At 46.6% G+C, this 27,266-nt stretch overlaps 1 protein-coding gene across 1 annotated transcript; it reads right to left on the bottom strand.

Moving 5' to 3' along the window:
- Window positions 1-5,035: 5,035 nt before the first annotated feature.
- Window positions 5,036-26,919, bottom strand: DUSP3 (dual specificity phosphatase 3). Its single transcript, XM_048518032.1, is given in 4 exon segments — window positions 5,036-5,940; window positions 5,942-6,062; window positions 8,889-9,115; window positions 26,779-26,919. Coding segments are annotated over 4 exon segments (561 nt in total). The 5' UTR covers window positions 26,901-26,919; the 3' UTR covers window positions 5,036-5,849.
- Window positions 26,920-27,266: the final 347 nt, after the last annotated feature.

The following is a 27,266-nucleotide window of genomic DNA, read 5'->3' on the forward strand; positions in this document are numbered from 1 at the left end:
TGCGTTTGTTGGCCTGTGCGGAATAGGGCCTCTGAGGGGCGGAAGGGGCACTACCTCGGAGTATGGTGGAGTCTCCTTCTTTGGAGGTTTTTACAGAGATGGCCATCTGACAGGAGTGCTTTAATTGTGTGTTCCTGCATTGCAGGAGGTTGGACTTGATGGCCCTTGGGGTTCCTTCCAACTCTATGATTCGATCAAAGGCAAGGCAACGTCTGATGCACACAGACTTTATTGAACATTTTCCAGTCATTCTCCACCATCACCCCCAGTGACAGAAACTGCATCGAATTTGGTAGAACACAGAGCATCCTTCACAGTATTTCCAAGCTGATCACATCTCCAACAGAATACAGAGCATTCGTCATGGTACTCTTCAAGCCGAAATTAGACATAAAGCTTTTACACATTCAGTCAACAGCCTCCGATTCATTCACGGGGGATACAACCAATTTTAGGGGCCGTACAAATGACAGACCATGATAAGCCACACCGGATCTGAGACTCACAGCCTGCACAGTACGATACTAGAGTTTAAGCTGGGGCAGAAATATCCTGGTTCAGTCCAGTATGGAGTACCATGAAGATAGAAGCCAAAGGCCCGTCTTCTGCTTCCAGCTCCACCGCCCCCCCAAGATGGTACCCGAAAGAAACGTTAAGTTATTTGTGCCCCTGATTTCAATGCCGCTCGTTTCTGCCAAAGCAAAATCCCAGCTGGGTTTCTCTTCTCAAGAGACAGAGGGTCGAGACCAATTTTAAAACAATATCAAGAGACTATTCTTGTTATGAACACATGAAGGTGTCCTTCAAAGAGTCAGACCTAGAGATGTTGGGCTCTGGCTGTCCAAAGATCCTTTTAACAGGATACGCCCCGAAACGGGCTCTGTCATGTGCAAGATACGGACGCTGGGCAGCTAACAAAGGCCTGTGGGAGGGGAAAGAGGGCAGTGAGGAACACGCACGGGTTGGGGTTGAAAAGGGTTGGTTGGCAGTGGGGTACATTCTCATCAGAGAAGGCACTGGGGCTCAAGGCAGCTTGGAAACCTCCCGAACCAGTAACCTCCAGCATCCAGTCATGTGGGTCAAGGTGGACACAACTATGCATTTTGTGCATGCTCAGAGGGGCCGTGCATGTCGCAGGCTTCTAATGAAGCCTTAAAGGTTTGAGGTTTTTGAAAACCCTCTTCACTTTGGAGTTGGCTGCTTCTTAAAATCGTTTTTCCACTCGACCCAAGTTCAGGCATGGTACGGTGGTTAGAATGTCCGACTTAGGCCCCTTCTGCACGTGCAGAATAATGCACTTCCAATCCACTTTCACAATTGTTTGCAAGTGGATTTGGCTGTTCTGCACAGCAAAATTCAGCTGCAAAGTACATTGAGAGTGGAGTGAAAGTGCATCATTCTGCACTTGCGGAAGGGGCCTAGGATCTGAAAGAGACGGGTTCGAAAGCCCGCTCAGCCATGGAAGCTCATTGGACGACCTCTCTCAGCCTAAACCACCTCACAGGGTCTCTGTGAGGAGGATCAAATGAAGAAGGAGAGAATGATGTCATCAACCCCTCTGGATCCCCAAAAGTGGGGTAAAAATATCTAAATAAAACCAACCATAAATGGTGAAACCATCTTTGTGCAAATACACAGCTGAGCATGCTGGGATGCTGCTCCACTGGTCTTCTCAAAATGGCAGCCGGAAGCACCTCTTATTGCTGCCTGACATCCCGGCTGGCTCTTTAAAATGATCTTCTTATGCAGGACTGGACAGTGAGGGGAGAGGAAAGTGGGAATTCAAGTCAACCAAGTCTACCCAAAGAGCAAAGGGGGGCAGCTATTAATTCCCTCAACTTTCTAGTAAGCAAGTGAAGGTGCTAGTCCCTGGAATCACCAATGCTAGCAGAGTGGAGAAATGCCTCAATAAAGCCAGTAAAGTCAGTGAGAGACTGCACAGGTGGAGATTTCCTTTTATATGATATGTGGTGGTGGCCGATTTAAGGGAGCGGAGAAAGGACAACGGGCCAGGTTATCTAGTTAATCAAAAATAATTGCACTGAAGAATATCTGGAAGAATGGCGACCATTTATATGTTATATGGGAAATAGAACAGAATGCTCAAAATTAATAGGGTATTGTAAATGTTAAAAAAAATTACGATCTCCTTCTCTTAACAGAAAGAAATTAAGGCTTATGTTATAAGGAATAGGAAAGGAAAAAAGCATCGCATTGTGGAATTGTTTATGTTATGGAAATTGTTGGTTATCGGAAGCTTAGTTGGAAGTCTGAAAAAGGGAAAGAAAAAAGAGAAAAAAAATGTAAGGATTATTTAACAATAGGATAAAAATCATCAGAATATTATGTATCAAACCCGCTTAGGTAGCAGGTGAGTCTGGCAGTGTTTTGTTAAATGTGGAAATAATGTGTTGTGTGTTTTTTTCTATGTGAAAGTTGTTTGTTTACGTTGTTATTTTATCAATGTTAAAAAAGATTGGTTTTTTAGAAAGAAAGAAAGAAAGAAAGAAAGAAAGAAAGAAAGAAAGAAAGAAAGAAAGAAAGAAAGAAAGAAAGAAAGAAAGAAAGAAAGAAAGAAAGAAAGAAAGAAAGAAAGAAAGAAAGAAAGAAAGAAAGGCTCATTCCGCATATGCAGAATAATGCACTTTCAAACTGCTTTCAATGCTCTTTGAAGCTGTGCGGAATGGCAAAATCCACTTGCAAACAGTTGTGAAAGTGGTTTGAAAATGCATTATTTTGCGTGTGCAGAAGGGGCCAAAGAAAGACAGACAGACAGACAGACAGACAGACAGACAGACAGACAGACAGACAGACAGACAGACAGACAGACAGACAGACAGACAGAAAGAAAGAAAGAAAGAAAGAAAGAAAGAAAGAAAGAAAGAAAGAAAGAAAGAAAGAAAGAAAGAAAGAAAGAAAGAAAGAAAGAAAGAAAGAAAGAAAGAAAGAAAGAAAGAAAGAAAGAAAGAAAGAAAGAAAGAAAGAAAGAAAGAGAAACTGGCCCGGACAGAGATCCAGTCAGGAAAGCACCTTCCTTTCCCTCAAGTGGCAAGGCGAGGAGAAGGCCGTCTTTTCAGAAGACTGATTCTCCATAGAGGCTATACCTCCAAAACACCAGACTGCAGGTCGCCGAAGCGCCAACTGAATGAACCTATATGCGCCAGTTTAATAGGCTAAACTTCAAAGAATTTGGCAAATACATTTTTGTGACAAAGACTGGGGTGGAGAGGGAGAAGAAACAGATTGTCAATAGCCTTCTGTGGATCTTAACAGCAAGCCAAAGGCCGCCATCTTGAACGGAGCCCAGCAGACAAAAAGACAGACAGACAGACTGGGGTGGAGAGGGAGAAGAAACAGATTGTCAATAGCCTTCTGCAGATCTTAACAGCAAGCCAAAGGCCGCCATCTTGAACGGAGCCCAGCAGACAAAAAGACAGACAGACAGACAGACAGACAGACAGACAGACAGACAGACAGACAGACAGACAGACAGACAGACAGGCGGATCTTAACAGCAAGCCAAAGGCCGCCATCTTGAACGGAGCCCAGCAGTGTTTGCCATTGCTTCATGTAGGAAGTCAGCATCCCAGTAACACTTACGCCAACAGTTGCCATGACAGCAAGAGCCATACAAGTACAATGCTCTCATTGGGTTGGATCCTATGTCTATGTTCAGAAGCACAAATTCTCTGCCCTGCCACTTCCCAAAGCAGCCCAAACTGCCTCCTGAAATGCTAGGACACCCAGAATCAACATGAAAGAAAAGTTGGAAGGCGGCCACAGGAGAGGGGAATTGCTCTCTTTGAGCATGTGGATCTTTTCCACAGGATCCAATCCATTGATCCCATCCAAGATGGCGCCAACCACAGGACACCGGGCTTCTGCCACACTGGCCAATTTTTACAAGGCTATTATTGACACCAAAAACACCAGCGTAGCTATATAAATATATATATATGTATATATATAAAAGGTTACTTGCGTTAACAGCATATTCTCCAATGGCTTATGTTCTTCTTCATTGCTTGAATGCATATACATATTATTGTACTCTCTATATATTACTGTATTATGTATATATATCCACAGGTTCATATGAAACACAGAGCTATACAAAAACAAAAAAATTACAAGAAATAGTGCTTCTGTGTATTTACAGTCTATTCGACGGGGGGAAGAGGTAGGCACCAGATTTCAAGCATGCATACGAGAGAGGGAAATAGGAATTTTTAAAAAAATATGCGTGGGGCCAAGCTGTCTCCATCTGAATCCCCTCCGTATGCCACGTCCTGTTCCCCCCCTCTCCTTCCCGGGGCATCTTTCCAAAAATAACCCCTGAGCGCTACCTTATTTCCATAACCATAATTAGGACGGCACTACCCTGAGAACAAGACTGTTAAGTGGCAGGACAAATCAAAAAAAGGGAAGTCAAGGAGTTGGATGGGCCGAGATCAGTGGTGGGATTCAGCCAGCTCGCACCACGTCGGCAGAACCGGTTGTTAAAATGGTGCTTGTAAACAACCGGTTGTTAAATTATTTGACTCCCACCACTGGCCAAGATGGCACAGCAGGGTAAACCTTCTCGGAATTTCTCCCTGGATTAAAGAACTGAAACTCATTCCGTAGAAGATCCAAGCAGAGAGATCCCAGGCAAAGATGCCTGAGGGGAAACCTCTGCTCGCCTCCACCAGACCCAACACAACAATCCTACGGAAAAAGAAATCACACAATTTTTCCTGACTTCCTTAGCCCTCAGAGGGACCAGATCCCTTTAGAGCAGGGGTAGGGAACCTGCGGCTCTCCAGATGTTCAGGAACTACAATTCCCATCAGCCTCTGTCAGCATGGCCAATTGGCCATGCTGGTAGGGGCTGATGGGAATTGTAGTTCCTGAACATCTGGAGAGCCGCAGGTTCCCTACCCCTGCTTTAGAGGCATCCTACAAATCACCTGCGATGGGACAGGAGCCAATCTGCTCACTGGTCTGAAATCTGCAGCAGGGGCCCTCAGCCTTTTGAGCCCACAAGGTCCATTTGGAATTCCGGCACGGTGTGGTGGGCACGGCAACAAAATGGCTGCCGCAGGAGGGGGAGCCAGCCGTAAAATGTCTGCTGCTGCTTAACTTCAGTAACACGGTGCAGATCCTTGTGCTTTGGTGGCAGCTGCAGCCAAAATAACGTCTGGACAGCCAATCAAAAAACATACCTGGTCCCAACCACTTCCTAAACACACTTGGCAGGCTCCAGGTGTCAGTGGGCAGCGTGGCACTCACAAGCACCACGCTGGGGGACTCTGGTCAACAGCTTAGCAGGTTACCAGTAACCCAGCTGGACTTTGCCTGCGGATCGCAGAGTGCAGTCACCCCACAACCTTTGACACGTTAGTGTCACCAGGTAGAGGGGCCACCTTCAACGTGTCAGCTAGAACATTCTCATTCACATTTTTCAAAAGGGGGGAAGAGGCCGGGCCACAGGCTGGGTGCCCCCAGATACGGCAGAAAGAAGGGGACCGTGCCGGCTAGCTGTGCTGGCAGGGGTCTAGCGATATAAACCTTTAAACCCAAAAGTGTTCACAGTTGAAAAGAAGTGCCCAGTGCCTCCAAACACACAAACAAACACACACACACACACACATTACAACAGGCAGATTCCACAACTAAAGATCCAGGAGACAAGCTGAAGCCTAGTGGTTGGAGTCTTCCTCTAAGGGTATTTGGACAGTGCAGCAGCTCTCTCGTGCTTGCTTGGCACCCCGGGCATGACATGGCAGTTGGAGCTGGCAACCGAAAGCAACTGACGGCACTCCGGCAAGCCACCGAGAGAGCGAGGGAGGGAGGCCGGGGTGAGGCAGCTACGGTTTCTTCACCTTGCCTTCCTTCACCAGTCGCTCGTTGAGTTGGCACAGCTGCCGCAGGGAGAAGCCGTCGTTAATGCCGATCTCCGCTTCTGCCGGACCATGCTCACGCACTCTTGACATCCATGTGCTGCCGGAGCATGAGGTGTTTATGACCAGCGTATGAAGCGAAGGCTGTAGCCTTCACGCGGTAGTGGACAAACACCCGACCTAAGCAAAAGGAAGGAAGCAGGGGCTGGAAGGGAGAAAGGTGTTGTTGTCATGATATATGAAAAAGAGTGAAAAGTTCACGTAAAGGGTCATTTCGAGTTAGCAGAAGGTTTGCGAACCCAAGAACGGAGACAGTCAGTCTAGGGGCAAAAAGTAGCAAAGATTAACCTTTAACATGATTGGTGAATTCAACAGGAATTCTAGACCAATGAGAGGCTGTTGCGTGGGCGGGGAAAAATATCCCTGATGTATGCTATGCTAAGTTGAGATAGAGATAGAGTCTGAGTTAAGTTCTGTATATGTTGAACTTTGTTACACCTGAAGAGTTCTGTATAGTATAATAGTCTTGTATAGCATAGACTTGTGTGACCTTGCAACTGCTAGTAGAGGTAGGAACTCATGGTTTCCTTCCAGATAAATAGGAACTAATTCTATCAGTTCTCACCAGCATGGCCAATTGGCCATGCTGACAGAGGCTGATGGGAATTGTAGTTCCTGAACATCTGGGGAGCCGCAGGTTCCCTACCCCTGTGCTAAAGTAAAAGCCTTCCTATGGAAAGAACATCTAGAGTGGAGAGTATTCTTTTCCAAGGGTGATAGGAGGTTGCGGTGAGTGCAAGAAGACTTCTCATCTTACCAGAGTGACTCTGCTTTATACTCTGCTGATAGTTGTAAACTGCTTTGGCGGGAGAAGTAGGATATAAATCATTAGATAAACACAAACACATAACATGGACATGCACACCCATGTTCCAGCAGCAGACAGGCAAAGGAAGTGACCTCCAAAGGCTAACCACGCATTATAGCACGGATGGTTCCAGTCCCCTCTCGTCCATTGATCTCTGCCAATTCCTACTCTTGGAAGACTGGAAGAAGGAGAGTTTGGATCTACATTCCCCCTTTCTCTCCTATAAGGAGACTCAAAGGGGCTCACAATCTCCTTTCCCTCCCCCCCTCAAAACAAACACACTGTGAGGTAGGTGGGGCTGAGAGAGTGCCAAAGAACTGTGACTAGCCCAAGGTCACCCAGCTGTGGAGTGCATAAGCTAATCTAGTTCACTAGATAAGCCTCCACAGCTCAAGTGGCAGAGCAGGGGATCAAGCTTGGTTTCCCAGATTAAAGTGCACCTGCTTTTAACCACTAAGCCACTGGTGCTCTCTGAACTGATGACTAATGGTTTTGGAGGCTAGCAGATTATCCAAATAAGACCTAATGGAGAAAAGTGGGATCAGTAGTAACTATAAAGGTCCAATTATATTTATGTTATTATGTTATCCAATTGTACCTAGGTGGTTGAAGAGGAAGCAGCCAACAATTGTGTTTTTTTAGTGTTAATAGTGCATTGAAACTGGGAGGTCCTTATGGAAAATGTGATTTGAGTGCTGTGGGTTTTCCAGGCTGTGCAACTGTAGTCTGGTAGTCAGGACTGTGGCCCTGACATCTGGCCCACATCTGAAGACGCCATCCACAGATGTGGGCCAAATGTCAGGAGCAAAAACCACCAGACCACGGCCACACAATCCGGAAAACCGACAACAGCAAGTTGATTCCGGCTGTGAAAACCTTCAATAGCGCATCAAAAATGTACTTTATTTTTCTGTGATTTTGCAGCAAAGGGTTTGCATGGTGGACACTTTTTAGCTCATGTTCCATTAAAGGATGTGTGCGCGTGTGTGCGCGTGTGCGCGCGTGCGTGTGCGTGTGTGTGTCCTTTGTGATGTAAGGCCCTGAGGAGATGGACCAGAATGTCTATAAATTGTATTTGATCAAGAAATATGGATGTTGTATGAACCAAAGATTTGAAGAATCAAAATGGGGTTTCTGTATAAGTGACCAGCAGAGGCCTAAATGTAAGCAGCAGGTCAAAAGGCATGTTAGAAGCTTGTCAGTGATTATCCAGGCAAGCAAAGATAAACATCTTTAAGATCTTGTCACCAAAGGGCCAACGTGACAGTATACTTTATAACTTTGTTTTAGGTTAGAAATGAATGTGATTAGTTAAATGGAAAAAGTGTTTTTCTATATATGTTAAATGAACACAGAAATGATAATGAGAGATTCATATTTACTGGTATTTTACTATAATTCTATAATTGTGTTAGAATCAATGTTTGTATAATCTTTTAAAGTTAAAATCATTTCAAACTGGGAAAAAGGAAGTTTTATGATCCTAAAGGATGTAGGTAGGTCAAGCCTGCATTGCCTGAAGAGGTATCTCTCTCTTCAGGAGCAAACTTAGAAAAGCAAACTTAGAAAACAGGTTTTTCTTGGAAACAGAAGCTAGTTTTATTGCAGCCGTTTGCATATGGGCAGAGGGACATGAGCTAACAGCATGCAGTGTTTGAATAACAGAAGGAATGTGACACGTAGGATAGAGGCTGTCTTAATGTGACAAGGAGACAGAACTATCCAATGGGATTTTAAGGTTCATGCTCATAGCACGTGAAGGGGTATGGATTATGTACGTGAATAAGGGGATGATTGTATGACGTATGTATTCTTTGTATCTATAAAGACTAAGGTCTTTCCTATGGTGGGCGTGTCTCTCTCTTTTGAGAGCACCCGGAGGGGTTACCTTCTGTAATCTTCTATATTCTGCTAAGTAAAAACTGTCTGTCTGTTTCTGATGTCAGATGTCTTTTGCTTTTTTGGGAATTTTTCTCTAACATATCTGTTCTCAAAACACCTGCGCAGGCCAGACGAGTTCTGGCCTTACAGCCCTGAAAAACATTCATGAGAGCACGCACGCCCCCAAACAAGACAGCCCAGGAATTCCCACAGTGGAGATGAATGGGGAGGGGCAAGAGGAAGGCTGGGCCCCTCACCATCTTTCTGCGCTAGTGCCTTATCGATGAAGTCAGCGGCCTCCTCAAAGTAGCGGCTGAGGTTGAACTCTTGGGTGTCGTTGGCCTTTATACCGTGGTAGGTGATGCCGGAGCCTTCATAGAACTCTGCGTTGGTGTTAACGTGCATAAAGGACCTGCCCTCGGCGGCATTCAGGATGTGGGTGATCCCCAAACGCTGCAGCCGCATAACATTCTTGGCGATGAAGCTATGAAAAAGAAAGTCAAGTTAGGAAGAGAGGAGCGAGTCAGATTTCAGGGAAAGGCTGAGCTACCTTGATTAAAACCCCTGCATTGAGAGACTTGAAAAAGGCAAGGAGGATATTGGATTTCATCAATATTATAGATAGATAGATAGATAGATAGATAGATAGATAGATAGATAGATAGATAGATAGATAGATAGATAGATAGATAGATAGATAGATAGATAGATAGATAGATAGATAGATAGATAGATAGATAGAGATAGATAGATAGATAGATAGATAGATAGATAGATAGATAGATAGATAGATAGATAGATAGATAGATAGATAGATAGATAGATAGATAGATAGATAGATATAGAGATAGAGATATAGATATAGATATATGCTGCAAAATCATATATATATATATATATGATTATTCTGGGAGATCCAGTGAAACAATAACCTTTTCTTTCAAATGCTGCCAGTGGAAGCGTTTTAGTTACACAGAACTCTTTGACAGGCACAGCTGCTGAAATCTCATCGAGAGGAGGGGCAGTACTTAGCGAGGAAATCAGACAAACTTCAGAGAAAACAGTTTAAAAACAGTCAGCTGCCAAGCAAGAGTTCTGGACAAAGTTCTTGCTTTTTGAACACGCTGAACTTGAACACTGCCAATAAAAGGCAGGTCGCTGCCTCCCTGGCTCAACTTGATTTCACTCTGTAATTATGCATCACTTATATTTTTAGACTACCCTCAGGCTAGGTAGAGAATGTAGAAGCAATTCACATTTAGCATTATATACTATAATCACGAACAACCGAGGTTGAACGCCAAGGGCAAGGGAAGAAGCCGTTTAGGGGCCTTCTCTGTCATTCCGGAGACCTGCGAAAGGGCCCAAATTTGCACATTTTGTACTTTGGGAATAGATCTTCCTGCCAGATTTTTAAAAAATGATTCTATCCTGAGATTGGGATTGCCAGATCCTCCCTAGCTACTAATGGGGGATTGGGGAAGTAGGGTTGTCAGATCCAGAATGGGAAACTTCTAGACATTTGGGAAAGGAGTCGGGGGGAGGTACTAGTGGAGCATTCTAAATGAAGTTACTCAGTTCTCTGGGGCAGACAAAGTTACTTGGTTCTTTTTGTTGAAAAGGGTGTAACAAACAGCCCAGCCTTGAGATGGTACTCTGATTTGAGACCGGCTTCAGCATCACAAAGAACTTGCCAATGCCCACCCTCTGATTTCATCAGCAAATCAGCTAGGTCGCCCTGCACCCTTTTTCTCCCAAACATTAACTTAATCTGAAAACCTCCTGTCCAGCTCTTAAGGGTCACCAACCTTCTAGAGCATAGGTGTCAAACTCGCGGCCCTCCAGATGTTATGGACTACAGTTCCCATCACCCCCTGCCAGCATGTTGGCAGGGGATGATGGGAACTGTAGTCCATAACATCTGGAGGGCTGCGAGTTTGACACCTGTGTTCTAGAGTTTCTCTGTTTTTAACAGTCCAAGCTCATAAAGACTTGGAATGTTCCTGTTCTAATTTTATCAGCACAGCCTAAAACTCATCAAGTCTTGGGCGCTCCCAGGGGTCTTAATCCAATCAACCATTTTCTTAAAGCATTCTCCATGCCTGGGAATGGAACTTAGCTTTGTTTGAGGAAGATTGCCCCTTTTATCATAGCCAGAGGGTCAATTTTGTCCTCAAACTAGATCCCTAAGGTCCCAGGCAAAATGTCTTTGGACTTCTCTCCTTGTGCCTGACACCATTTCCCACGAGCAGTGCTGGTCGCTGTCTCTTGCTCCCCTTGGACCTCTTCAGGATTGGTAAATATCACCCTCCCTTTAACACCCTCCTCTATTCCCACTATCGATAATTTCTCACTATACCCTACGCTTCTCAAAACTCTCTGTGTGTGTATGTTTGCAACTTGGGTATGTACATTTATTCAGCATGGTGTTGTGGTTAAGAGTCAGCGTGGTGTAGTAGTTAAGAGCAGGTGCACTCTAATCTGGAGAACCAGGTTTGATCTCCTGCTCTGCCACTTGAGCTGTGGAGGGCTTATCTGGTGAACTAGATTAACTTGTGCACTCCAATACATGCCAGCTGGGTTGGGCTAGTCACAGTTCTTTGGAGCTCTCTCAGCCCCACCCACCTCAGAGAGTGTTGGGGGGGGGAGGGAGGGAAAGGAGATTGTAAGCACCTTTGAGTCTCCTTCCAGGAGAGAAAGAGGGGATATAAATCCAAACTCTTCTTTTTCTTCTTCTGAATCCCTCAAAAAATTGTAACCCTTCTCCATTCATTCTGTGATTTGAGTGGATTTCTTTGGGGTACAGACCTCTGTGTACACTGGTGGAGTCTCCCCTGACTTGCCCCTTCCATAGCAGGTCTATTCCCAGCTAATTCCCCCAACCACAAACAAGAAGAGAACACATCAATTCGGATGACACTAGAGCAGCTAGAGCAGTTTCACATTACGAAAATGGCACAGGGGAAGTTTAAACTCCCCTTCTAGTTCCGATCCAAGGGTCTGGAAACGCGTGACGTTTCAAGAACAAACATGGCTGAAAGCTCCATTCAAAGAATTCTCAGCGTGACGTGCAGCCGAGCCCTTCTTTGTAGCCAACTTGGGCTGGCTGTTGCCTTCCCATGTAAACATATGGCTCCACTCTCCAGCCCATTGGCTGCACGGCCACTCACAGGGCGTCACAATCCCAATGAAGGAATCAATATTTTGAAAGTAGAACTCTCATTTATTGAAGGAAAGCATAGGAAAGCTGTTGACTTATACTGTCAGAACTGAGCATATGAAAACAGGCAAAGCATTATATCCCCGATCGGGCCCACAGCCCTTGAAGTGGGAAGATACTGTTTCACACTCACACACACATTCCTCAGATGGTGGGAACTGGGATGAAAACACTGCAGCTTCCAATACCCCGCTCTGCAGCTACAGAAATAAGGGCAGACTAGTGCAGGGAAACATTCCCAGGCCTGCTTAAGCAGTAAGCATTCAGTAGACAGAGATATGGCAGGATACAGGCTAAGCCACTAGGGGGCCCTTGACTAAGGTGACCAGATGTCCTGCTTTTGGCGGGACAGTCCCGCCTTAAACCAATCTGTCCCATGTCCCATGGGGTTTTTTGACTGTCCCGATTTTGCCTTATGGGGCGCTCCCCTTTTACCGCCATGTGACAGGGGAGTGCCCCCTTTTACCGCCATGTGACAGGGGAGCGCCCCAGAAGGCAGTGCGGCAGCCTCCCACGCACATGGCCGCAGGAGCGCACTGCCTTTTGGGGTGCTCCCGTTTCCCACCCTGTCACAGGGCGGGAAACCGTGGAGCGCCCCAAAAGGCAGTGCGCTCCTGTGGCCGTGCGCGCGCATGCGCCCCCCATCCCGGTTTTAAAAGGTGACAATCTGGTCACCTTACCCTTAACCTAGTACCATATTGTGGTCGGTGGGAGAGGGCACTTCTGGGCTCCATTTTGTCTCAGCTGCTCTTCCAAACCCTGCATGGCTTTCCCTTTCTGCGGCAACACACACCTCAGCTATCGAATTCCTTCCCCGCAACTTCCCAGAGCGCTGCCAAAGGACAAACAGTTGGTGCCAAGAGCACAAAACTTGGAATGCCAACCCCGATCACCATTAAAAACCAAGTTGCCTCGGAACGATCGAATGCCATGTCTTCCTCCACCTGAGACAGCAGTACTGACAGCAGCCACTCGCTCTCGAAGTGATGAGGCAGATCTCTGAGCCAAGAACAACTTGTATGTCCAAGGGCAGGAAGAAGGCAAAACAGAACCGTTCTAGACACAGGCCTCACAGACGCACCAGAAAAACAAAGTCTAATGCAAAATCAGAGATATGATTTGAGCCAGAGATTACCAGCACAGTACCTATAGTAGTAGTAGTAGAAGGAGAAGGAGGAGGAGTTTGGATTTATACTCTACCTTTCTCTCCTGTAAGGAGACTCAAGGTAGCTTACAAGCTCCTTCCTCTCCCCACAACAGACATCTTGTGATTGGCCCAGGGTCACCCAGCAGGAGTGCTGGAGTGCGGAAACACATCTGGTTCACCGGATAAGCCTCTGCCACTCAAGTAAAGGTTATATCAAAATTACTGATTTGGTTATAGAAGAAGTGTACGGATGTATACCCACCTTTAAGGAGACTCAAGGTGGCTTACAAGCTCCTTTCCCTTCCTCTCCCCACAACAGATACCTTGTGAGGTAGGTGGGGCTGAGAGTTCCTAGAACTGTGACTAGCCCAAGGTCACCCAGCAGGAATGTAGGAGTGCAGAAATGCATCTGGTTCACCAGATAAACCTCAACCACTCAGGTGGAGGAGTGCGAAATCAAACCCAGTTCTCCAGGTTAGAATCTACCTGCCCTTAACCATTATACCACGGCACCCAGGAATGGGTTTCCTCCTTTCCATTTGTGTCTTTCACCAGTTAACCCTGGTTTTCCTTCACTTCAGAAGAACCCAGAAGACATTTTTATGCCTTCAAGGAGCACCCATTCCATCATGGGAGCAAGCTTGGCTTGCAACTTCCTGCTATTCTGCAAATAGCCCCAACACCTCATGGCAGTCATTCTGTAACAGCGCCAACTCCCAGCTGTCAAAAATGCCAGCACAAGGAGTAGGAAGCAGGAAGGAATTGGCAACATGGATCGGGAGGGGGGGGCAAGGAGGAAGGAAGTGCAAGGGGATGGTAAGGGTGAAACTAAGTAGGCTGGCCATGGGTGGAAGGATGATGTCTGGGGCAAAGCTAGGCTCACTGGCAGATCTGCTTTGCTCTGATGGCGAAGCAAATTAAAGTCACATTAGAAGTGGTGTTGCCTGACGCAGAGAGAATAGAAAGTAAAAGCAGGGCTCAGGGAAATAACATCCATGCAAGAAATCTTGCCACAACAGACATTCACCTTTGCAGCGTCGCGGACACCTTGTGCATAATGAGCCAAGCAATCCCAGTGCCTCCGTATCTTTCACAGCTGGGGGTTCCCTCTCGGCTCCCCAGCTTCCGTCTGTACTTAAAACCATCCCTTCACTCCCCCTCTGATGGTAAGGTTTGCTGTCATCTGCTCTCAGGAGCAGAACTTGTGAGCCCTTATTGGAGGGAAGGGTTGCATAAAAATCATTTTAAATAAATAAAATACACAATAAATATTCTGGGGTGTTGTGGGGTTTCTGGGCTGTAGGGCCAGGTTCCAGTAGCATTTTCTCCTGCATCAGTAGCTGGCATCTTCAGAGGATCATATTTATTTTATTTATTTATTTATTTATAATTCTACTTTTATACCACCCTCCCCTGAAGGGCTCAGGGCGGTTCACAACAGTAATAGGACAATAAATATGTTAAACATTAAGACAGTTTAAAAGCAGCATTCATTTACATCTCAGTTAAAATAAAGATGGCATCCCGCTATTAAAACCCCTACGAAGGGAACAGCAGGTTTCAGCTGTTTCCAGGCACCCTATCAGCGGCTGGACTCTCCAAAGGCCCGGCAGAATAACTCAGTCTTACAGGCCCTGCGGAATTCGTTGAGATCCCGCAGGGCCCGGACAGTTGGAGGGAGAGCATTCCACCAGGCAGGGGCCAGGGCCGTAAATGCCCTGGCCCTAGTGGAGGCCAGCCGCATCATAGAGGGGGCGGGGATCACGAGCAGATTGGCCTCTGCCGAACGCAGAGACCAACGTGGGACATATGGGGCCAGACGGTCTCTAAGGTACGAAGATCCCAGACCGCGTAAGGCCTTAAAGGTTAACACCAACACCTTGATGACAATATTATAAATATCCTACAAAATGGTAGCAGTAGAGGCCAGCCATGAGTCCCAAAAGGCACCGGACTGAGTCTCCAATTTCTGCCAGCTGCCCTTTTAAAACGCTCCAAGGTTTGGACATGACATTTCCCTTGGCTAGATTCAGGCCTACTGATAGTATTGAATCAGAGGTGGGGGGTGGGATCTATTTTCCTTCCTTTCTTTTGGTGGAGGGGGACAAAAACACTATTTCTCTCAGTAGTTTTTGTCCAGGCCTTCACACCTCCACTGTCTGCTAACCACAAAGATTAACTGAGCGTAAAAACACATCCTTTCATCCAACATAAAGTGGCAGGGGGCTTTGCCGGGAATCTGTAAAAGCCTTTTCATGGCCCCGGACTAAAATCATCACCAGAGAAATCCTGAAAATCCACAGATGAGTGCAATAAATCACCAAGGACGACTAAGAGAGAAACTTTCTTGGCCATCTTTCCTGAGGAAAATGCTGGAATCTTGCCTGCTCTAAATATGGCTCTCGCCCCAGTCAGGCTTGTAACTCTATACCTTCCCCTGGAATCAATTTTGCCCTGTTCAGAATATTACATTAGCTAGAGAGTGCTGCCACCAGTTAGATGAATCTCAGCAACCTCTCAGGGGCAGCAGAAATAACAAAGTTCATTCCTGCAGAGGAACATAAGAACTAGCCTGCTGGATCAGACCAGAGTCCATCTAGTCCAGCACTCTGCTACTCGCAGTGGCCCACCAGGTGCCTTTGAGAGCTCACATGCAGAATGTGAAAGCAACGGCCTTCTGCTGCTGCTGCTCCTGAGCACCTGGTCTGCTAAGGCATTTGCAATCTCAGATCAAGGAGGATCAAGATTGGTAGCCATAGATCGACTTCTCCTCCATAAATCTGTCCAAGCCCCTTTTAAAGCTATCCGGGTTAGTGGCTATTGCCACCTCCTGCGGCAGCATATTCCAAACACCAATCACACGTTGTGTGAAGAAGTGTTTCCTTTTATTAGTCCGAATTCTTCCCCCCAGCATTTTCAATGAATGCCCCCTGGTTCTAGTATTGTGAGAAAGAGAGAAAAATTTCTCTCTGTCAACACTTTCAATCCCATGCATAATTTTATAGACTTCAATCATATCCCCCCTCAGCCGTCTCCTCTCCAAACTAAAGAGTCCCAAACGCTGCAGCCTCTCCTCATAAGGAAGGTGCTCCATTCCTTCAGGAACTAGAATAATAACTCTTTGGATTAGTTTTACAGTTATATCAAAATTACTGATTTGGTTATAGAAGAAGAAGAAGAGTATGGATGTATACCCCACCTTTCTCTCCTGTAAGGAGACTCAAGGTGGCTGACAAGCTCATTTCCCTTCCTCTCCCCACAACAGACGTCTTGTGAGGTAAGTGGGACTGTGAGAGCTCTGAAGAACTGTAACTAGCCCAAGGTCACCCAGAAGGAATGTAGGAGTGCAGAAACACATCTGGCTCACCAGGTAAGCCTCTGCCACTCAGATGGAGGAGTGGGGAATCAAACCCGGTTTTCCAGATTAGAATCCACCTGTTCTTAACCACACCACTAGAAATACATGGATAGGCAATTATTAAGAAACAAAGTATCTCCAGTTTCATCCAGCCATCAGGCCTTGCATTTATCTGTTGCAGTGTTTGTGTTCTGCATGCATGCTTGCCTTACCCATAGGTAGAAGAACTTCATTATAATATTCCCAAACTGGGTCTCTTTTACAGCCTGCCGCCATTATAGATTTTCTCCTCCAGGGACAGAATAATATCATCAGGCTTTACACATAAAGACTTGTGGAGTATTCTGCTCAAGAGGTTTCACTTTCATTTTTATTGCTTGCCCCTCCCTCTTCACACTTAGCTTCTTGTGCAGATCTGTCCAACTCCAAGCAGTCTTCTATTCCTTAAACTTCTTGAAACTTAGAACTTAAGAGGTAAGGAGTTGATTTACAAAGGATTGATGGGATTAAGGCCTTTTTTCTCAGCTCTATGTTTATTTTATAACATTTTTACTGTGAAGAAGACACATGTTATCTGCGGGCACAAATTCACAGTTTTGAGAACTGCAAAACCAAGCATCTGTCTCATAATATTTCCCAGATGGAAAAACTGTCCAAAATAATTTCACAGAAACTTCTGGAAGAACATGATATTGTGACTGGATTAATGGAATTCGTTTTACAAAAAAATTAAATATTCCAGTTTCATTAAATATACAGTTTCATGCTACATAATTTAAACACTAAATTTTATTTCATAATGAATAACCTTTGGACCATAATGCATCTGAACCTATCTTAAATAGAAAACTTTACATAGATCTTTCCTCAAAAAGCATGTGATTTTTTTAAAATCCAATTAATTTTTTAAAAATATCTAATTAAATTTTTTAATCCAACTTAAATCAGCAATCCATTTCCCCCCCCCCCCAAATCATCAATTTTTATCCACCTTGACAGCGACTGGCATTACAAGTCTAATTTGAAAAGGACTGAAATCCCTCTCACAACTGAATCCTGAACAGCACACACAAGAAGATAAAGAAGAAGAGGAGGAAGAGTTTGGATTGATATCCCCCCTTTCTCTCCTGTAAGGAGACTCAAAGGGGTTTACAATCTCCTTTCCCTTCCCCCCACTCACAACAAATATCCTGTGAGTTGGGTGGGGCTGAGAGAGCTCCGAAGAACTGAGACTAGCCCAAGGTCACCCAGCTGGCATGTGTTGGGAGTGCACAAGCTAATCCGGTTCCCCAGATAAGCCTCCACAGCTCAAGTGGCAGAGCGGAGAATCAAACCCAGTTCTTCAGATTACAATGCACCTGCTCTTAACCACTGCACCGTGCTGGCTTTTGTGTGTAACAGGACACTTTATGAAAGCCGAAGGTGTCTTGTAACACATCTTTTTCAAGGGAATGGTCAGCTGTGGAAAACCCAAAGAACCGGGTTTGAGTCCCCGCTCTACGACTTGAGCTGTGGAGGCTTATCTGGGAAACCGGATTAGCTTGTGCACTCCCAACACATGCCAGCTGGGTGACCTTGGGTTCTCCAGATTAGAGTGCACCTGCTCTTAACCACTACACCGCGCTGGCTCTCAGAGCAGATGAAGCACTCATGGGCAGGCAGTGAATTCCATTCTAACAGTACGGTGGGAACCTGCCATATACCTGCAAAGAAAGGCATCAGAATCTAGCCCAATAGAGCAGAAACAGTTGTCAGTACATTGAGTGCACAGGCTAAAGGGCCTAGAACAGTGATGGCGAACCTTTTCGAGACCGAGTGCCCAAATTGCAACCCAAAACCCACTTATTTATCGCAAAGTGCCAACACGGCAATTTAACCTGAATAGTGAGCTTTTAGTTTAGAAAAAATGGTTGGCTCCAAGGCGTGCGTTACTCAGGAGTAAGCTTGGTGGTAGTCGATGACTTTGCTTTGAAGCAACCGTGCAACTATTCCAACAGATGAATTACAACCCTAGGAGGGTTTATTCAGAAGCAAGCCCCATTGCCAGCAACTGAGCTTACTCCCAGGTAAAGGATCGCACTTTAGTTCTTCGCATGAAAATCAGTGGGGTTTAACAGCGCTTAACAGGGTTACCTACACTGCTTCCCCAAAACTAGATCTTAGGTTTAATGCTAATAATTGAGCCCAGCAGCCCAGGCCAGCCTAGATGTAGGGGGGGGCACTCTGTTTGCGCGTGCCCAAAGAGAGGGCTCTGAGTGCCACCTGGCACCCGTTCCATAGGTTCGCCACCACTGGCCTAGAAAGATGCATCATGGCTGCAATTTACACGGGGAAGGCAGCTTGTACATCTGCAGAAGCAAAACAGCCTCCGCCTCTGAGAGGACTCTTGGCTCAAACTTTTCCTTCTGATATTGTTACAATATTCCTTGAGTTTGTCCTCTGCTATTTCCCACTCCCATTTTTGCAAATGCTGCAGTTCCTTATCCTGTACCTTCCGTTTGACCTTTCAATGAGAGCGCATTAAAATGCATAGGGTTCACCGGTGCCCTGCTTGGCTAGCAATTCTGTATCAATGACCTTGTCAGCGATCAATGTCTTCTTCAAACATTACAATGACTTTTTGGGGAAAAAAAATCTGGGAGGCTGTTTTGAAAAATAAAATAAAATGGGAGAATGAGACACTTTCAATCCACTCTCACGATGGTTTGCAAGTGGATTTGGCTATTCCGCACAGTAAAATCCAGCTGCAAAGTGGATTGAAAGTGGACTGAAAGTGCATTATTTGGCATGTGCGGAAGGGGCCTGAATGGACAGTGAACGATGTTGCCGTGCTTCAGAAAGCCTAGAGACTGTAGTGGGGAGCAGACAGGAAATGCAAAACAGATATAAACTCAGTGCCCCGTTTTTATGTGCTCTGGACAACAGACACTAATGAAGCCTCTCTTGTCTTTTCCCTTTGGGATGACTCCTTTCTCTGCTAGCCATTCCTATTCTCCACATTGTCTTCTCTCATAAGAACATAAGAACAAGCCAGCTGGATCAGACCAGAGTCCATCTAGTCCAGCTCTCTGCTACTCGCAGTGGCCCACCAGGTGCCTTTGGGAGCTCACATGCAGGATGTGAAAGCAATGGCCTTCTGCGGCTGTTGCTCCCGAGCACCTGGACTGTTAAGGCATTTGCAATCTCAGATCAAAGAGGATCAAGATTGGTAGCCATAAATAATTGGTAGCTCTCATTTGACAACCCTCCCTTTGGACATGCTGATTTCCTCCCCCCACCCCGCAACAAAATTATAAAGCACATCAACTGATGTCATGCTTTTTATTTGCAAAATAAATGTCTTGACAGACCCAAACTTGCGCATGAGATTCCCCATTTGTATGCATGTGAGCGGAGCACTGGAGAAGTTTCCTCCTTTCCCTAGAACGAATTCATATCCAACACAGCAATTACAGGAGGTGAGGGACTAAATTGAGTTCATGCCCCCCAAAGAGGCAAATAAATGATAGCGGGAATTATTCCCCCTTATAAGCAGATGCTGGATCTTACGAAAGTCAGGCAGTTCTAAACCCACTGTTTCAATATATTCAAGCATTGCTAACTCTTGTTCAAAACAGGTGGCAAAGAGGTTTTCCAAGGCATGCTGTCTGAAAATTGGACCAGGGTTTTCTTCTGGCCTACCACAGCTAAATGCCACTAATAAATTAAGAAGAAGAAGAAGAGTTTGGATTTATATCACCCCTTTCTCTCCTGCAGAAGACTCAAAGGGGCTTACAATCTCCTTGCCCTTCCCCCCTCACAACAAACACCCTGTGAGGTGGGTGGGGCTGAGAGAGCTCCGAGAAGCTGTGACTAGCCCAAGGTCACCCAGCTGGCGTGTGTAGGAGTGTACAGGCTAATCTGAATTCCCCAGATAAGCCTCCACATCTCAAGCGACAGAGCTGGGAATCAAACCCGGTTCCTCCAGATTAGATACACGAGGGCTCATTCCGCACATGCAGAATAATGCACTTTCAAACTGCTTTCAGTGCTCTTTAAAGCTGTGCGGAATGGCAAAATCCACTTGCAACCAGTTGTGAGAGTGGTTTGAAAATGCATTATTTTGCGTGTGCGGAAGGGGCCGAGCTCTTAACCTCCTCTTAACCCCCTATCCATCATCCAGGTTAATTAATATATATACTTTCTTGCTTGTCACAGAACATTTGCTTTCGCAATCAAGGGAAAAAAATGGGTTTTGTATCAAACTAGCCAAATACATTTACTTCATCTACTTTTCAATCGTGTGAGGATTTTTGGAATCCTTTTTTTTAACTGGCCTGACTTCTGTGCCTGAGAACAGTCTGACACCCAGCAAAGTCTAACTTTTCCCGCTTTTCATTTCCACGCTAGGGAAACTTTCCCTGTTCCATCTGCATACGTCAGGCTGCTAAAAGCACAACATCTTATTCTGCTTTTTTTTTAAAGAAGAAAAGGAGTCCAATTTACAGGGCTCATAATTTACACCGTTCACATTCAAGCAGGCTAAATGTAGTCATTGTGGATGTAAGACTTCAAGGAAAACAACACACAAGTCATGACTGTCCACCTATTCCAATTTCAGATAGGATAACTGGATAGTAAGATCATGGATACTGTACACTATAAAAGTAAGAATGCTGTCCCAAGTAGAGTTAAACCTATCAAAGTCTGTTGAAAGCTACGGGTTTAAAAGAGAGTAACATTGCTCATAATTGCTTTGATAATAAAGTAAATAAGCATTATAATTCATGTAATAAAGAGTGTATCTTGATTAACATTTTTAAAGAACAGATGCAAAACAGAGTCACTGTGAGGTTTGTGATGAATAAAAGGAACTAATAAAAGGAAACACTTCATCACACAACGTATGATTGGTGTTTGGAATATGCTGCCACAGGAGTGGTGATGGCCACTAACCTGGATAGCTTTAAAAGGGGCTTGGACAGATTTATGGAGGAGAAGTCGATTTATGGCTACCAATCTTGATCCTCTTTGATCTGAGATTGCAAATGCCTTAGCAGACCAGGTGCTCAGGAGCAGCAGCTGCAGAAGGCCATTGCTTTCACCTCCTGCATGTGAGCTCCCAATGGCACCTGGTGGGCCACTGCAAGTAGCAGAGAGCTGGACTAGATGGACTCTGGTCTGATCCAGCTGGCTTGTTCTTATGTTCTTATGAATCTGGTACCTATGTGTATCAAAGAAAGAAGGCATTTGTAACCTGTCTTTGTAACCTGTATTTTTTAGGATGTGCCTCTTCTGTCTTTTTCACATTATGGGCCTGCTGAGCACAGGACCCACCAAAACACGAACACTTAACAAGCAGGAAGTCACAATGACATCAGTGGTCATATGGAAGGATGACAGGAAGTCCAACTGTTTGATTTCAGTGTCATCCAGACCAGGACCATGGACAGCAAACCAAAGAGAAGGGACAGGAAAATATCGCAAATGCAAGGAGTTGAACCATAGTGGGCAAAGGCAAGAGCCATGGATGGATTTTCTCCACCACTGAATAGCCTCACCACACCGCCTGTTTCTCTTCTCAGCATACATGCAAAAAAAAACACCCCAAAAGGCAAGAAGCATGGCACTTTTGCTCTCTACACAGCAAGGTGTTCCAGAAGACAGTCCAAAATGGATGCTCTGTAGGGGTTCCCAACCAACCAGGAAGAACTTGTGATGCATAGATCAAAGACCACAGCTTTTAAGAATGTCTATGTGGCTTTCTCCAGTGGGTTAAATAACACACTCCTGAGGCCACTGGAAAACTTGGACCAATCAGTGCTCCCCACTTAAGGATTGTCTCAGGTAAAAAAATCGTGAGGAAGGACCGGCTGAAGACCCAGTCACAGTTGTGATTTAAATCGGGCACTGTGCTCACAGGAATTGAGGAGGAGGAGGAGGAGGAGGAGGAGGGGGAGGAGGAGGAGGAGGAGGAGGAGGAGGAGGAGAAGAAGAAGAAGAAGAAGGAGGAGGAGGAGGAGGAGGAGGAGGAGAGGAGGAGGAGTTTGGATTTATATCCCCACTTTCTCCCCTGCAGGAGACTCAAAGGGGTTTACAATCTCCTGGCCCTTCCCCCCTCACAACAAACACCCTGTGAGGTAGGTTGGGCTGAGAAAGCTCCGAAAAGCTGTGACTAGCCCAAGGTCACCCAGCTGGCATGCGTGGGAGTGTACAGGCTACTCTGAATTCCCCAGATAAGCCTCCACAGCTCAGGCGGCAGAGCTAGGAATCAAACCCGGTTCCTCCAGATTAAATACACGAGCTCTTAACCTCCTACGCCACTGCTGCTACGCATGAACGACATCACACAGGCCACAGGGTAGAATCCCTGGACTCAAATTATGCATTCAACTTCAACTGACCTTCATTAGGCATATCAATAAAACAAAAGACAGGGCAGAGTGGGTGTTAAAACAGGACATAAAACTGGAAAAAGCATGTAAGGTTGATGCAGAAGAGTCGGTCAAGTTTCCATTATATCTTTGACTTGAGCACTTCTAATAAAAATTCAACGGTTTTTCCAGGGATCCCGCCGTCGCTATTATTCAGCAGGTGAATAGTCTTTGTATGCTCCGAACAACTTTTTTAATTCCCTAGAGCCGGGACAAGTAGGGAGAGTCTAGGTAACCCATACCTTGGGCAAGAAAACATAATGTGCTCGAGGGTCTCCTGACAATCTGTACATGTTCTATCTTGAAATGGAATATTCAACTGTCGGCCCTTAAAAACGGCAGAGGGGAATACGTTACATCTAGCTTGAGTGATAATCCATCTCTGCCTGAGCCCTGAAATTATGTATTCCATAACACCCATGTCACACCCATTTTAGAACCAGCTGCTGAAACATCTGCAGCCCTCTTGAAGCTGCAGGACAGGCCTACGCACCCCTCGTTCTCCAAAACAGCACCAAAACCAGGAGTGGGCCCATGAATACCACCCAGCCCTATACTTAGCTGAAGATGTGGAACCACAGCAGGTACTTTCAGACTATTCTTTGGGCGGCTGCCTACAGAGCATTCTGCCACCCTCAGCCAGCTGGCCTGTTCAACGCTACCACTGCCACGACAGGCAACTCGTCCCAAAAAAAGAGAAAAGGAATCAGACAGCGTTGAACATTTCTTCGTAGCCAAAAGGCCAAGCTGCAAGGAACAGGAGTCAGACAGGAGTGGCCGGGGCAGGTCTGAACGCCTTGGGTAACAAACATCTATTTTTGTATAACTTTACAATAGAATATATTAATATATTATAATTATATTATAACATATAGTATAGTATAGCACAGTGATGGTGAACCTTTTTGAGATCGAGTGCCCAAATTGCAACCCAAACCCCACATATTTATTGCAAAGTGCCAACCCGGCAATTTAACCTGAATGCTGAGGTTTTAGTTTAGAAAAACTCCCTTTTCCTTCGCCCCACCCATTCAAGCAGGGGCCAGCCTGCTCTAGCATCCAGAAAGTCCCGCGCGCACCACTCTGTGCCTCTCTAGCATCTCTGCCTCTTCTGCTCGGGCAGCAGCCACCCAGAGCCCAGGCACCAGGCCCGCCAGCCGAGTCCTCCCTGCTCACTGCGGTGCGCACACATCATGCTCAGTGGCTCAGGCCAGCCCAGATGTGTGTGTGGGGGGGGTGATTTTCCACCCCCACATGATGAACTCTGTGTGCGCATGCCCACAGAGAGGGCTCTGAGTGTCACCTTTGGCACCCGTGCCATAGGTTTGCCATCACTGGTATAGCATTACCAGCATTCTAGGATTTAGAATGTTTTAGGGCAGTGGTTCTCAATCTGGGAGTCGAACGACCCTTTCACAGGGGTTGCCTAAGTTCTCCATCTGCAAAATGGGTAAATGTTAGGGTTGGGGGTCACCACAACATGAGGAACTGTATTAAAGGGTCGCGGCATTAGGAAGGTTGAGAACCACTGCTTTACGGAGTTTATAGATTTACTAGGTATGGTTTTAAGGTTTGTGTTTAAATGTTTTATGGGCTTATACATGAACATTGTTAAGTGAAGGTTGTTGGCCACCATGAGCCTGGATTGTGAATCACATAAATAAAATAGATAGATAATAAAGGATGGGGGGGGGGGGGGCAGCCATAATGTAATCATTGCTGCTTCAACCACAGGAGGTCCCGAAAGCATCCCACAGCTCTTTGGCTGAACAAAGCCAGGGCACTTTCGCACATGCCGAATAATGCACTTTCAATCCACTTTCAATGCACTTTGCAGCTGGATTTTACTGGGCAAAATAGCAAAATCCGCTTGCAAACAATTGTCACTGTGGATTGAAAGTGCGTTATTCTGCATGTGCAGAAGGGGCCTTTGTGCTGAAGTTCTGGGCTTCCCTTCCTCCTCAGTTCCATGTATATTTTAAACTGCTTTTACAAGTGGCATCCAAAACTCTAATGAGTCTCTGGATGCGAAACCAGAACAAAGAAACACATATGGCCTCCAGAACAAAGAAACACATATGGCCTCCAAAGCTGGCGATGCTGTTGAACTCAAGAAATGCCCTGCAGCATCCAGACTGTGGTCCATCAAGTCCAGCATCCTGTTTCATACAGCAGGCAAGTGGTTGCTCCGGAGGGCCACAAAACAGGACACAGAAGATAAGAAGAAGAAGAGTCTGGATTTATATCCCCCCTTTCTCTCCTGTAAGGAGACTCAAAGGGGCTTACAATCTCCTTTCCCTTCCCCCCACCCAAGACAACAAACACCTTGTGAGGTGGGTGGGGCCGAGAGCTGTGACTAGCCCAAGGTCACCCAGCTGGCATGCGTTGGGAGTGCACAAGCTAATCTGGTTCCCCAGATAAGTCTCCACAGCTCAAGCGGCAGAGCGGGGAATCAAACCCGGTTCTCCAGATTAGAGTGCACCTGCTCTTAACCACTACACCACGCTGGCTTATCCGCTTACTGGATAAGAAGGCACCCTCCAGCTGCTATAGCCAATAGCCACTGATGGATCAGTCGCCCATGAATCTCTCTAACCACTTACTGCCATCGCTACATCCACTGGCAATGAACTCCACAATGTAATTACTCATTGAGTGCTGAAAGTATTTACTTTCCTCCACCTAGAATCACTTGCCAGTCTTCTGGAAGCCTTCGGAGTGTGGAGCCTTCCAGGAAAGGGAGAAAAAAATGTTTACTGATGCAAAGAATGCCAAACTCTCTTTAAGGAACCTTAGTGGAGCAGCCAGACTTCTAGCAAATGTGCTCCAGGTGTCAAACGGCCAGTCATGCGCAGCCGTTGTCGCATTTTGGTTCACATACCAACAGTGTCTTCTCTGGGCGAAAAGACAATTCCTCTTTCCCAAGTTAAGGCGACCAAATTCCGCTTTTTAAGTGGGCAGAGGTCATTCTCGAGTCCTTCAGCCCTGGAGCCCAGCCAATCCACCAGACACCGGGCCAAAACACAAGGCAGGATCCAAACCTCTGTTCGCTTTGCGGAGAATCGTCTGCAAGATGCACTCCCCTCGCTATGTGGTGACCACAGCCCCCCCTGCTGGGGGAGACCGAAGATGCATTTTCGAGGAGAGTTTGCACCCTGAAACTGATGCCCGGAATCAGACCGAATACCCTTCCTAGGGACCTGGGTTCAGGTTCTTGGCCTCTGGCCAAGCGCCTCTTTCTGGACCTCAATTTTCCAATCTGTAAAACGGGAGCAACAGATAGACAGCAGACTCTGCCAAACCAGGTAAGAGCAGTTTTTCCCTAAAAAGAAGGGGGAGCCACAAAACTATTTTTAAGAGAAACCATCAGAAGCAAATGCCTCGATTTTCCCAATCTGTAAAATAGGAGCAACAGACAGAAAGCAGAGGCTGCCAAGCTGGGTAAGAGCAGCCCTTCCCCCCAAAGAAGAAGAGTTTGGATTTATATCCCACCTTTCTGTCCTGTAAGGAGACTCAAGGTGGCTGGCAAGCTCCTTTCCCTTCCTCTCCCCACAACAGACACCTTGTGAGGTAGGAGGAGCTGAGAGAGTTCTGAGAGAACTGGGGCTAACCCAAGGTCACCCAGCAGGAATGCAGGCATGCGGAAACACATCTGGTTCACCAGACAAGCCTCTGCCACTCAGGTGGAGGAGCAGGGAATCAAACCCGGTTCTCCAGATTGGAATACATCTGCTCTGAACCACAGAGGGAAACACAAATCTATTTTTTTTTCTTTTAAGGAAAACGATCAGAAGCAAAAGCCCTGGAGACGGGGGGGGGGGGGGGCCCCCGGCTCTTGGGCTGGGCCAGCGGCCCCTCCAGGGCTCCCCCACCCACCCCAGCTGCGTCCTTCCACCTGACCCGCCCCAGTCAACACCCCCGTGGCCCTGCCTCTCCTCCCCAGCCAAGATCCGGGCCTACCACCGCGACCCACACACACACACACACACACACCGCTCGGGAGACTCACGCGTTGCCCACGTGGATGCGGGGCGCCACCTCGTTGCTGTGCGCGCTGGGCAGGCTGTAGCAGCCGCTGCCGTTGGCCAGCAGGTCGTTGAGCTCCTCCACCGAGATCTGGAACTCGGACATGGCCGGCTCCCCCCCGCCCGCCGCCCGTCCGCGCCTGTCCCCGGGCCCGGCCTGGTAGGAGGGGCGGCGATCAGCTGGTGCGCGCCTGGCGACTCCCAGCCAGGCGCTCGGTGGTGCGCCCTGGGCGCACGGCCAGGCTAGATCTGGAGCGCCCCGACCCCCTGCACCCGCCGCCTTGGGTCACCCCACGCCGGGCTCTTACGAGTGGGACGGGGGCGTACCCCTCCTGTCGGAAGATAAGGTTCCCTCCTCCCCGGGCCCACGCAGGCTTGTTTGGGCCGGATTCGGTCAACGTCTGGGGTGCGTCCAGCTCCAGTTACAGGTGCTGGGGCCAGGCAGTGCCTCTCTGGAACGCTAGGGGCGCTC

Source organism: Sphaerodactylus townsendi, linkage group LG15 (assembly GCF_021028975.2).
Source record: "Sphaerodactylus townsendi isolate TG3544 linkage group LG15, MPM_Stown_v2.3, whole genome shotgun sequence".
In the NCBI taxonomy this organism is placed as follows: Eukaryota; Metazoa; Chordata; class Lepidosauria; order Squamata; family Sphaerodactylidae; genus Sphaerodactylus; species Sphaerodactylus townsendi.